At 42.7% G+C, this 13,631-nt stretch overlaps 3 protein-coding genes and 1 pseudogene across 3 annotated transcripts; 2 read left to right on the top strand and 2 right to left on the bottom strand.

The window, feature by feature from the left end:
- Positions 1-1,626: 1,626 nt before the first annotated feature.
- On the bottom strand, positions 1,627-2,007 carry LOC138069431 (histone H2B type 1-B). Its single transcript, XM_068960727.1, has one exon. It carries the CDS (start codon positions 2,005-2,007, stop codon positions 1,627-1,629), a length of 381 nt encoding a protein of 126 aa, XP_068816828.1.
- Positions 2,008-2,362: 355 nt separating this feature from the next.
- LOC138069248 (histone H2A type 1-D-like) lies at positions 2,363-2,754 on the top strand (annotated as a pseudogene).
- Positions 2,755-3,710: 956 nt separating this feature from the next.
- H3C3 (H3 clustered histone 3) lies at positions 3,711-4,121 on the top strand. The gene has a single exon (XM_068960718.1). It carries the CDS (start codon positions 3,711-3,713, stop codon positions 4,119-4,121), a length of 411 nt encoding a protein of 136 aa, XP_068816819.1.
- A 5,927-nt stretch (positions 4,122-10,048) lies between these two features.
- Positions 10,049-10,690, bottom strand: H1-2 (H1.2 linker histone, cluster member). The gene has a single exon (XM_068960678.1). The coding sequence runs from the start codon at positions 10,688-10,690 to the stop codon at positions 10,049-10,051; it is 642 nt and encodes a 213-aa protein (XP_068816779.1).
- Positions 10,691-13,631: the final 2,941 nt, after the last annotated feature.

The following is a 13,631-nucleotide window of genomic DNA, read 5'->3' as shown; positions in this document are numbered from 1 at the left end:
GCATCCATAGTTCATCAGGCACTCTATCAGATCTAGTCCCTTAAATCTATTTCTTACTTCCACTGCATAATCATAAAAGATTTGATTTAGGTCATACCTGAATGGTCTAGTGGTTTTCCCTACTTTCTTAAATTTAAGTCTGAATTTGGCAATAAGGAGTTCATGATCTGAGCCACAGTCAGCTCCTGGTCTTGTTTTTGCTGACTGTATATAGTTCTGTAAAATATCAACTATTAGGAAGAAAGGAAGGGGCAAGGAGAAGAAAGATAGAAGCAAGCAAGCAGGGAAATAATTTCTACCCCAGGAAATAATTTTGAAGAGGCTGAGATTATATTACCACCAAGATCTCATCCCTCCAGAGAGCAATTCTGAAACTGCAGCTTGAGTTCAATTTTTCTTTCTTTTTCCCCCAGAGATGAGTGGAGGGGGTTACAATCTAAAAACCAAGAATTTTAACTTCTAAGACAAGCTTCTCTTTCACAACTATGTTTTATGTATGCTGAGACAGGGAAGTCTTCTCATATAGCAGTCACCTAATTTGTGTGGGATCTGGGAAAAGTTCATTTAACTTCAAAATTTTAAAGTGGTCTTTTTGAGAAATTCTACTTCGAGTTTTTATTTCCTTATCCAAACACACTGATGTATGTCACCTAAATATGGTGCTCATAAACCAAAGACTTTCCCCTACCTTTTTAATATGCAGTCAACCCCTGACTTTTCGTGGCTCTTCCCCTCATCCAGCCCCACTGACTCCTTTTCCACAACCAAGGCTCTTCCTATCAGGATTATTTTGGGACTAGTATGTTCTTTTAAAAAATTTTCCCAAGAAAAATTAGCACACCTTCCTCTCCACCTGGGGCCCTCCTAGTCTGCAAATGAGGTGACACCAGATGGGGAGGTCAGAAAATTCAAACCATTTCCCCTCCTCGAATTGGGAGTGCCACACTTTCAACCCCTTCTAGTGCCATCCCAGGAAGGTAAATGACCCAGGAAACTGGAACCCAGATATCAGGAATGCAAGAAAAATGGAAACGGCTTTACATTGGCTGTTTCCATCACTATGTAATTATAATGAGAAATTAGAAAATCTCATTTCAACCATGTGCAGAGTTTGAGTTAATACCTTATAAAAGTGTCCGCGGTTTGCTAAAGGAACGACAGGTGATTTTGCTTAGTTTCCCCAATAACAGGGAGAAAACCCCACGGATTTGCCTTCCCCGAAACCTACCCTGAAAAGACAACCTGCATAAAGATGCCCTGAGGATCGAGACGCTGAAATCCCCCCAACCACTTCCTTACCCGGAAGGAAACTTCTAATCACCATCAAAAATTTTAACAGGCCTCTTGAAGAGTGAGCATTTCCAAGCATCTGGATGCTTAGTCCATGGGAAACGGGAAGATGTGTCTTTTGGGGAATGTCTCTTTAATGCCAAGAGACTTTTCAAGTAGTTAGAGGTTCTGGCTCCAAAATTGCTTCAACTATTAACCCCACTAGAGTAGATGTAGATCCTTAAATCAATAGGACAGAATTGCATTTACCGCGCGAGAAAAAGGCAGTTACAGTCTTTCTTCGATAAAGTGGGTGGCTCTGAAAAGAGCCTTTGGATTAACTGCCTATGCAGGCACTCATTTGGAGCTGGTGTATTTAGTGACGGCCTTGGTACCCTCAGACACAGCATGCTTGGCCAGCTCCCCGGGCAGCAACAGACGCACGGCGGTCTGGATCTCCCTGGATGTGATGGTCGAGCGCTTGTTGTAATGCGCCAGGCGTGACGCCTCGCCCGCGATGCGCTCGAAAATGTCGTTCACAAAGGAGTTCATGATACCCATGGCCTTAGATGAGATACCAGTATCTGGATGGACCTGCTTCAGAACCTTGTACACATAAATAGAGTAGCTCTCTTTACGACTGCGCTTGCGTTTTTTGCCATCTTTTTTCTGTGCCTTAGTGATGGCTTTCTTAGAGCCTTTTTTAGGAGCCGGAGCAGATTTAGACGGCTCAGGCATTGTTTTGCCGTAGAAACGTTAGGCGGTAGCCTCCGCGATTAAGATTAGCAGTATGAGCGCAAAAACCAGATATTTATAGCGCTTCAATGTAAATGAGGAATGAAGAATTCTCACTTTTGATTGGGTAGGATCAGTACAGTTTCACCAAGGCCTGGAGGGAGGGGTTTATGCAAATAAGGGATACATAATTTTCTCTTTCCATTGGATAGAAAACCATCATACTTTTGACCAATAGGAGACCTAACTAGCGCATCCCTCTACTGTCTATTAAAAAAATATTTTTTCCCCGCCTTGGTCATCCAGGGTTTTTTTTTTCCTGCTCACAAGTTTTGCTGTTGAGTTTTACAAAGTAACTATGTCTGGACGTGGTAAACAAGGAGGCAAAACTCGAGCTAAAGCCAAAACTCGGTCTTCCCGGGCTGGTTTACAATTTCTAGTAGGGCGAGTGCACCGCCTGCTCCGCAAGGGCAACTATACTGAGCGGGTTGGAGCCGGCGCTCCGGTGTACTTGGCGACGGTGCTGGAGTACCTGACGCCTGATATTCTGGAGCTGGCGGCAACGCGGCTCGGGACAAGAAGAAGACCCGCATCATCCCGCGTCACCTGCAGTTGGCTAACCGCAACGACGAGGAGCTGAACAAGCTGCTGGGCAAAGTCACCATCGCTCAGGGCGGCGTCCTGTCCAACATCCAGGCGGTGCTGCTGCCCAAGAAGACCGAGAGTCACCACAAGGCGAAGGGGAAGTAAAGCTTAGACAAAAGAAGAAACTTTACTATTTAAAGACTCTTTTCACAGCCATCCACATTTTCATAAAAAAAAAAAGCTGGTAGCCAGGTTATGTTGCGTAGGTGGTTAATTGTTTGTAAAAAGACAAATGACATTAAAACAGAGACTCTGGAAATGTTCTCACAAGCATTATTTTAGTGCATAGCTGGCGAAACCTTTGTAATCCACAAGGGCCTTTATAAAGAGAAAGGGAAACTAGAGCAGTACTTAGTCTTGAGGATAATAAGAACCATTTACTCTTGCCAAGATTAGTTTTCTCTTGCCTTTGCTTTCAAAATTTTAAAACAATCCCCCCCCACCCCCGTCCCCGATGGAAGTTTATCAGGATCCAGTGTATATATGTCATTAATTCCACCTTTGCATGCATGTGATTTTTTAAAATCATCCACCCAGGGACCCTGGCATGTAGTTTTACAGAAGATAAACTCAGAATTAGGGGAGATCTGATGACCAAAGTGGTAGTCCTGGTAGTTCGAGATTTACTTAAAGCTGACCCAACTGTAGGGGAGAAAGAACAATTGTACTCAATTTAGGATTGGAGCAGAAATACTGACAATCTTGAGAACGTGTCAAGAATTAAGAATATCAGGTCCCACCCGTATACTGAATCAAAAGTTAACATGGTGGGTAAATGGCTCGTTATGTACATTGAAGTTGGTAATAAGATGAAACAATTTAGGAAAATTCCTTCAGGTCGCCTAGATTTAAAAAAAGGCTTCTGAAAATAGGTGTAGAAGTAATTCATCCAATCAGATTCTCTCATAATTAACCGGTCTCTCCCGGTCACTTTTTAGCCAATGGTTTTATCGCGCGGTACTTTTGAAAAATTCCGAGACCAATCAGAATGTTTCCAACTATATTTAAAGGCAACTACCTGCACTTGTACCAGACCATTGGTTTGTGATCACCCATTTGTGATGGCTCGTACTAAGCAGACTGCCCGCAAGTCCACCGGCGGCAAAGCGCCGCGCAAACAACTGGCCACTAAGGCGGCCCGCAAGAGCGCGCCAGCCACCGGCGGCGTGAAGAAGCCGCACCGCTACCGGCCCGGGACGGTAGCTCTGCGAGAGATCCGCCGCTATCAGAAGTCCACGGAGCTGTTGATCCGTAAGCTGCCGTTCCAGCGGCTGGTGCGCGAGATCGCGCAGGATTTCAAGACCGACCTGCGCTTCCAGAGTTCGGCTGTGATGGCGCTGCAAGAGGCGTGCGAGGCCTACCTGGTGGGGCTCTTCGAGGACACCAATCTGTGTGCCATCCACGCCAAGCGCGTCACCATCATGCCCAAGGACATCCAGCTTGCCCGCCGCATCCGCGGGGAGAGGGCATAAAGTTTTTTCCTCTGTACTTAAAAAAGGCTCTTTTTAGAGCCACCCACAATTTCATCTAAAGTAACTGTAACACTGTCGGTGAGACATTACAAACTACGAAAAGGCGGAAAGCACAGGTAGTTTATAAAAGCTATTGAATAGTCTAGAGAAGGTCTTAAATATTCACGTCTAGAACTATAACGTACCCGATGGAATAGGCCGATTCCTGAGGCCTACAGGTGATAAGACGTGGTAACTATAACTACAAAGTTACCAGGTAGGTGAGAAAACATTACGTTTTCTTAAAAGAACCGTATCTGACATAACTCAGGACAATGCCACAGTTAAAAACTTGAATACAAAACTATAATGCTTTATTTGCCTATATTTTTGATGGCATACTCTGGTTCCATCTTTAAAGGAAAATGTTCAGTAATATTTTCCGTAGAATATATTAGGTCAGCAGTTGGGAGAGAATTCAGTATTCACTTAAGATGATCGATCACAATTTGTTTTATCCTCTTGATAACTTAAGAGAAGAATGTCAGCTTTAAAGCACTACAAGTAATGTCAAGTAACGCTTTAAGGCTTGCTTTCAAATTTGGAAAATCCCCTGTCAAATTTTCATATGTGAGTTTTAAAATTTGGAAGAATTCTTCAAAGACTAGCTTCTACTTTATACATTTCACATCTCAATTCTCCACTATGTACTTACTCCGATGACTGGGCACACGGATATATGAATCTACCTATAATGCAGGAGACCCGGGTTCTATCCTTGGGTCAGGAAGATTCCCCTGGAGAAGGGCATGGCAACCCACTCCAGTACTCTTTCCTGGAGAATCTCCAAGGACAGAGGAAACTGGGGGGCTAAAGTCCATGGGTTGCAAACAGTCAGACAAGACTTTTCAATTTCACTTTTTGTCAGTGATAAGTAGTATTCCCTGAAGACATTCTTAGATCAGACTGGCTAGCAACAAGTGAACTATATATGAACAAATCTACACATCACTTTATATATTTCATTACCCCAAACAAAATTTAGATTCAGTAAATGTTCTCAAGTCCTAAATATTCACATCAATATCCCAACATAATCAGACAAAGGTGAATTGTAACAGAAGAGAACATTGAGTGGAAATAAAGGTTTTAACCAGCCTTAATTAAAACATGCCAACTTTTAAAAGAATTTCTTTTAAATAAGAGCGCATGAACAGACTATACTCCCAGGGGCCCCTTCCAGGGCCTTGGAAGTACAGAGTCTGACACTTGAGTTTCATATCTTCAGGGTAAATCTGCGTCTCAGCACTGGCTATGCTTTTCCAAATTACATATGGCCTTCCCTGCCCTCCTACTTCTCGGTTCTACCATATTTCAGCAGAGTACCCTGTTGAGAATCACTGGTCTTGGATGACTCTCAGTAATCTGGGACAGAGCACTGCTTTGCATGATGCTTTGGATGATGGCACCATTTTCAAAAAGATAAACCAGGAGAAGAAACTTCATTGAGAGGACATAAAGTCAACTCTGAGCAATGGGAACACTTTCAGTCCAGGTGAATTCTCTGGGACAACTTTACAGGTGTTACTGATCCACTCTGTACTGAATATCACCACCTTTAGAGAGGTCCTTATGCAAGGAAGAAAATAAAACCATGGATTCCTTGGAAGAGTCAGTCTAATAACTAACACTGATAGTTTTCCATGGATCAAGTACTGCATGATCTAATTGATCTAAATTATTGTATATAACACTTGCTACAACCCTGAAAGGCAAGTTCTCTCACTGTCTCTATTTAATAGAGGAGGAAGTTATCGTTGCCAGCAAGTCTCACGCCAAACCCAAACTAAATATTTTTGATCAATAAAATAGGTTATCCAGAAATGGATGATCAGACCTAGTTTCCTCCTCAACAGAAACTCTCTCTTGGAGAATGGGCTGCCTCCGGATGAACAGGGAGGGCCTGCAGTGGCCTGGCTTTTGCTAAAATCTGTTATCAGATTCCTGTGGTCAGAAGCCTGGTATGAGGTGAGGTGGGCAGGGTGGCCAGAAGAAACGTCAGATGCTAGCGATAACCAAGTGTACTTTATGATCTTTAGTCTTAGACTTCAGGACCAGGTCATCATAGTTATTTCCTTGGAAACGTCTAAATTCTACTTCAGGGTAAATATTTTCTTGTCTCTTCCTTTCAGTATTTACTATAGAGCTGCTGCTGCTAAGTCGCTTCAGTCATGTCCGACTCTGTACGACTCCATAGATGGCAGCCCACCAGGCTCCCCCACCTCTAGGATTCTCCAGGCAAGAACACTGGAGTGGGTTGCCATTTCCTTCTCCAATGCATGAAAGTGAAAAGTGAAAGTGAAGTCACTGAGTCCTGTCCCACTCTTAGCAACCTCATGGACTGCAGCCTACCAGGCTCCTCCATCCATAGGATTTTCCAGGCAAGAGTACTGGAGTGGGGTGCCATTGCTTCCTCCCACTATAGAGCTATATTGTTCAAAACAGTAACCACTACCCATTTGTGTCTATTAAGCACATGAAACTGGCTAGTCTAAATTGAGATGAGCTGAAGTGTAAAATACATGCCACATTTCAAAGAGTATGAAAAATAGAATTTAAAAATCTAATATTTTTACCTAACATATTAAAATAATATTTTTATTTTAGTGGGTTAAATATTATTGAAATGATTTTACTTGCTTTACTTTTTAAAAATGTGGCTACTAGAAAAAATTTTAAGACATATGTGGTTCTTTACCATGTTTCGGAGGAACAGCACTCCTCATGGAGGGTTATTATACTGGTTTACTGATCAGAAAGTAAATAGTTATGTCCTTAATGTGACCAAGCCTCAGTAATAATGGGACCTACCTCAAAGCACTGTGACAAGAATGTGTTTGAAAATAAATGAAGAGTGCTCAGCAACAGTGCTTGACACCTTGTAAATTAGTGCTCAAGACATGCCAGATGTTGATACTTCCCTGGCAGTCTTGTGGTTAAGACTCTGTACTCTCTACAGGGTGCCATGGGTTTGATTCTGGGTTAGCGAAATAAGATTCCACTTGCCTTATGACATGTCCAAAGGAGAAAAAAAAAAAAAAAAACTACTTCAAAACACTATTGCTGTTACCACTGTGCCCTAAATCCCTGTTCCCTTCTGAAATTCTTTAATGATGTAATCATATCTAGTACTGGGCCTGTTTCTCTTTGGCATGGATTTGAAACACAAAGTTACCTTTTATATCTCCCTCAAGCACAGAAAATATGATACCTAGAGCATTGCCTAGGGGAAGTAATAAGATATTTACTTTTTCAGCATGAAAGCACTGAGTATGTACAGAAAGAAGTAGAATAATGATTTACGAGGAGACTTTAATTTCTGTTACGTTTCTATCATACATGAAAATTTCATGAATTTTCATTATTTATCAGTCAGCAGTTTATGCAGTATTCATTGCCATTTCTGGCTAGTCAGCCATTTTGGCCAATTAAAGTATATTAATGCTGTTCTCAATATTTTATAATAATAAGTGAATATTGAAAATGATATTAATAATGTTAAAGTTTAGGTTTTATAAACCAAATTGTGACAAGGGACTTTTTGTTAAACTAGCTAATTTTTAGATTCAAATGAATGGGTTATTAGACCCCAGTCAGTCAACTATGTAAACTACCCTCACAGTGAGGGAAGGGAACATAATTTAAGAACTTGGAAAAAACTGAGGAAACTGTTGAAGATTATCTAAAGACTAGGTGAAATGAGAGATTTGAGAGTCCCTTGGACTGCAAGGAGATCCAACCAATCCATTCTGACGATCAGCCCTGGGATTTCTTTGGAGGGAATGATGCTGAAGCTGAAACTCCAGTACTTTGGCCACTTCATGTGAAGAGTTGACTCATTGGAAAAGACTGTGATGCTGGGAGGGATTGGGGGCAGGAGGAGAAGGGGACGACAGAGGATGAGATGGCTGTATGGCATCACCGACTCGATGGTCGTGAGTCTGAGTGAACTCCGGGAGTTGGTGATGGACAGGGAGGCCTGGTGTGCTGATTCATGGGGTCGCAAACAGTTGGACACCACTGAGCGACTGAACTGAACTGAACTGAACTGAAAGGAGCTCTCTGTGAATGAACTTTCCCTCCAGCCTTACTAGAGAATAGTTATATTTGTTTTTGATGAATATGTTTTATTTGAAAGTAAAGAACATCTTTCATTTATGCAAATACAATTGCAGGAAACGTTCGGTGTTAGGATCAACTATATAAACCCAATAAATTTACACCACAAAAGGGCATTCACAAGAGGTTTAGAGAAAAGAGAATCAACTTTTGCTTAGGTTGGTTCACCCCCTGTCTTTTAGAGTGGATGTGAAAATGAAATTATTTGACAGAAAATAGGAACATAAAAGAACATGGTGCTATTACTACAAGCCATAACTGTGATTTGATTTGGAGTGTCTTTATTAGGTCTTCTGCTATTGCAACTTGACCCAACCTGAGCTAAGTGGAAAGGACCCCTGTGGCAGGAGTTCAGGCAGCTCAAAGAACCAGGAACTCAGGAGGTGTCTTTAATACAGACATTGCAACCTTTTCTATACATCTCTCATCTCTGCTTTTCTTTGCACTTTGGTTACCATTCTACGCATTTTATCCACTAGACCTTTTGGTTTCTCCATACAGTGACTAAGACTAGGAATGAACTCCGTGGCCCCTACCACTAATGTAGGAATTAACATTAACTCACAGATTCGTCCTTGTGGTTGAAAAACTGGAGCTGCAGGTCTGCAGAAGCCCCTTCCCTGGTAAACGGTCTTGAGAAATTCTCTACCCAGGGGAAATGCCATGAAAATGAAAGAATCCACTTACAACGCTGTTACTAAAAAAAAATAAAAATAAATAAAAATAAAAAGGCCCTTTATTAAAAAGGCCACCCAGTCCCATATACACACGTTTCAAAACTTTACCAGTCTACATTTTTTTTCTACTTAGCGTAGAAGCATTTGGATTGCACAAAAAAGCGTTTAAAGCATCTACGATTTTCAGATGTCGAGGTTCCCGAAAAGGAGGATCCTTGACTGGCCGGCCAGGACAAAATGGCCGACTAAAAGCTGTTTTTTATGCTGTCAAATCATCACACATTTGCTTATAAAGTTAAAAGGTGCAAGGAACAGAAAGATCCCTGGTCCAGCTTTGCTTCTGGTGAAAGAATCACTGCCACCGCTACAGCATTTTCCAAACGTTTCTTTGCTGCCAGAGTAAACAGGAATTAAGAATGCGAGGCGACGGCGTCAGGACCCACTCTCTTGCCCTGGGTTGAATACCAACGCCCCCACGACAGCAAGCTGACTTTTGAAAAAGTGGAAAACGTCCGAAATACGACACATTTCTCTATCAAGCAAGTAGGGCTAACCCAACCGAAAGAAAACAAAACATTACAGACCACAGATTGAGGACAGTCACCGTCCAATTAAAAACAGGATGAAAAATCACAGGCTGGAGGAATGAGCCAACCGGCGAGCAAGGCGGGACTTTTGAATGAGTTTCTAGCCCAATCGGAATATCCCGTAAGACTGAAACTGGCTGGGTTTAGTGGTGGTTGTTTTTGCTCTTCACAGGAGTGGGGCGGGGCCGTCGGAAATCCCAAGTACGCAAGCCTGCGGAAAGCGCTTGCAATTGCTGACCAGGAGGCTGACAGAAAACACCGCAGGGCAAGGGGCAACCCACAGGAATGGGTTCAAACTCTGCAAACTCACAGCAACCACTCTGCCCTGCTCCCTTGGGTAGTGCCAGCCATCTGCAACAACTCCCGCGCAAACCTACCCTTGAATAAAAAGTCTAGAGAGCATAAGATACACAGCACAAGGACGAGTATACAGCTCTTTCTTTTGAGATAAGTGGTGGCTCTGAAAAGAGCCTTTTTGGGTTTTAGAAGCAGATGATTTAACAACCTACTTCTTCTTGGGTGCAGCCTTCTTGGGCTTGGCAACCTTGGGCTTGGCGGCCTTTGGCTTAACCGCTTTCGCTGCGCTTTTAGCGGCCTTCTTAGGCTTGGCAGCCTTAGTTTTCTTGGGGCTCTTAGCCACTTTCTTGGTCACAGCAGCTGCGGCCGGCTTCTTCGCTTTCTTCGGGGTCTTCTTAGCAGTTTTCTTTGGGGTGGCCGCGCCCGTAGCTTTCTTGGGTTTCTTAGCCGCCCCAGCAGCCTTCTTAGGCTTGGCCGCACCCGCCTTCTTTGCCTTGGGTTTGGCCTCCCCGGTGGCCGCCTTCTTGTTGAGCTTGAAAGAACCGGAAGCCCCGGTGCCCTTGGTCTGCACCAAGGTACCCTTGCTCACCAGGCTCTTGAGACCCAGCTTGATGCGGCTGTTGTTCTTCTCCACATCGTAGCCAGCAGCCGCCAGTGCCTTTTTGAGCGCAGCCAGAGACACGCCGCTGCGCTCCTTGGAGGCGGCGACAGCCTTGGTGATGAGCTCGGACACCGGGGGCCCGGAGGCCTTGCGGCGCGCCCCAGCCGGCTTTTTGGCAGCCTTCTTCTTAACTGGGGTCTTCTCCGCGGGAGGTGCGACAGCGGGAGCAACAGGAGCAGTCTCCGACATGGTGAAGATCTAGGACTCGGGTACAAGTGGCAAAGCGCCGATGAAGCTACGCTTGGCCCGGGCCGCCGTATATATAGAGCGCAGGCGCGCGCTGATTGGTGCTCCGGTCGCCCGCCTGGCTGGCAGGCTCCGAGCCGCCGCGATGCGCCCAAGTTGTGTTTGTTCTACTTCACAAAAGGGGGAAAATATTAAAATACCCTATACCAAATCACCTGAATTTGGTCAGGAAAGGATCCGAGAAGCCTCAGGCTTCGTGCTCTCCATTTATTTTGTTCACAATTACAAATACTACGCGTCCAGGCGTCCCCAACTCCCCCAACTCCTAGGGAAGTCCTGGGCAGTCGGAGACCACTTTCTGTTTTTCTTCTAAATTACCTGTTCGCTCCTTTGCCCCTGAAAGTTCTTTTTCTCAGGGGTGGTTGGGCACATGCTTCTCTTCTTTTGGGACCAAAAACGAAATGGTTTCCACCAAAATTTTCACCATAATTCTGTTTCTTCGCAAGGGAAGTAACACAGGTCCTCTGTGAATTCTGCGTACAGACCCACAGGAACTGTGGACTGGGACCAGGATTCTGGGGCCAGTCCAAAGCAATTAAAGCGGGATGGGAGGGGGTTCGTAAGCCTTGGGGGGTCCTGAGTGATGGGGGGTTAGAGACTTAAATCTTTGATTTGAAGACGTTGAAACTCTATCAAATCCCTCTTTTCATAGATGGGGGCGGGGCACTCTTTTCACTTCTCCAAAGGCGAGAAATTGGGCTGTTTTTTAAAAGCTTTCAGGTTCCCCTCTGGGTTGTGCAAGGCGGGGGGTCTGGCCCGCAAGAATAGGGATAATGAGGGAAGAAAGAAGACCCTCTTAAGCCTACAAATAACCCTCAATAGACTTAACAGTGAGGGACATTTAGATGATCGGTTTTCAAAGAAAGCAAGCATTTATTTAGTTTTGTATGCTGTAATAAAGAAATGAATTTCAGCACATGAAAATTCTAGATTACTTCCAGTAACAATATCTAAACATATGCCATGGCACAGGACACTTTCTAACTGGGAACTCAAAGATATAGATGGAAATAAAGCAACTGACAAGACACACTTTTGACTTTTAAGATAAACTAGAGATTTTAAATAGAAATCGTGAAATGACAAAATTTTAAACAGACATAGAGGAAAAGTAATTAGAACAAATAAATTATTATGCCACTTTTTGCTGATAAGCTCACCTTTTATCCCCTCTAAAACTGACTGTATGTATTCTATTCTGAAGTTCACTATACTACTACATCTAGAAGGAAGTATGTACTAAAGACATCAGTCTTAGATGTGATAATCAAAAAATGTGATAAATTAAGTTCAATGATAAATGAAACATGAGGCATCTTCTTTTAGACTAAGGATAACCCCATGATTTCACTGGATAACATTCTTTCAACATTTGGAAACTATGTCTACTACTGGTCATGTCCTCTGGGAATTAGCAACCTAATAAGATTAGTGATGGGTGAATTAGCAGCCATAGAAAATCACTTTAGACCTGCCATCCATCAGTGTGACTTTGGGCATAGGAATTGTAAGAACTCACTGAAAGTGTATGAACAACTAAAGCACCTTCATCATACAAATATATTTTGGCAAAAAAATAAAACAAGAACATGCAATTTGTTCTGATTCTATGTGCAGTGAACCGCCTGTTCATCTGAAACTCAGCTAAGGGTGCATAACCAGCAGGAAAAGAGCTATGTAGTCTTCATTACTATGTCACTGAACTTCCCTTCAGTAGAAATTGGTGTCCCTTTTTGCAAATCGGGCTTCCCTGGTGGCTCAGCTGGTAAATAATCCACCTGCACTGCCAGAAACCTGAGTTTGATCCCTGGGCTGGGAAAAATCCCCTGGAGAAGGGACTGTCTACCCACTCCAGTATTCTGGCCTAGAGAATTCCATGGACTGTATAGTCCATGGGATCGCAAAGAGTTGGACAGGATTGAGCCACTTTCACTTCGCTTTTGCAAATCAGCAACCTGTAAATTTGATTACTGTGATTCAGTTTTCTGATATGACTACTCAGGTTTAATCAATCAAATCACATCTCTGTGTGCAAATCTAAAGTCCAGAACCAGACACCAGCCACTCAAATTCTTGCTCCTAACCTCCTAGCCATATAGAGCAGGTCAGAGGCAGAAAAACACATAGACTTTCTCTAGATCCCTGCAACTAGTACTGAGAAAAGTAAAAAACAAAGATATTTCTTCTTGTCTTTTCAAGCTGTATTAGAGAATTCTCCACAAGTCCACTTCTGGTTCCAAGGCCATGTTATACAATAAAATAAAATGTGGATATGTAAGTCACACACATAATTTTAAACCTTCTAACAGTCACAATGAAAAAAGTAAGAAGAAACAGGTAGATTTAACTTTAATAATGTATATTACTTAACTCAGTGTATCCAAACTAGTATCACTTCAATATGTAATTGATATTTCAACAAATATGACCATTTCTATTTTTTTATAGGGAAAATCTTCAAACTCTGGTGTGTATTTTACATTTGTAAATTTGCAGACTAGCCACATTACAAGTGCTCAATGACCACATATGACTGACACCTTTCATATGGAACAGCATGGCTTTAGAAAAGGTAACATTAATTTAATATTTACTTTTTGACTAGGCTCAAAGTATATAAAATTAGACCTTTCCTTGCAGAAAATTGATACACTAATAAGGGTTTTGTACAGTGGAGATGCAAATGAATTCTTTATAGTAGAAAAGATAACCCCCAAAGTTATGATTGTATTGCCTAATAGGACCTTAACCAATTTTGTATCTGATCTTTCAGCTTTCCAGCATTCTTTCTTGCCCTGAACATACTTCATTCTCCTGTATCCTGCTTTGACCTACCTTTGTCATTCTGCTAGTTATGTCATTAATACTTAAATCATTCTTTGAC

Source organism: Capricornis sumatraensis, chromosome 22 (assembly GCF_032405125.1).
Source record: "Capricornis sumatraensis isolate serow.1 chromosome 22, serow.2, whole genome shotgun sequence".
Classification (NCBI taxonomy): Eukaryota; Metazoa; Chordata; class Mammalia; order Artiodactyla; family Bovidae; genus Capricornis; species Capricornis sumatraensis.
This window is presented reverse-complemented; position numbering and strand designations above follow the sequence as displayed.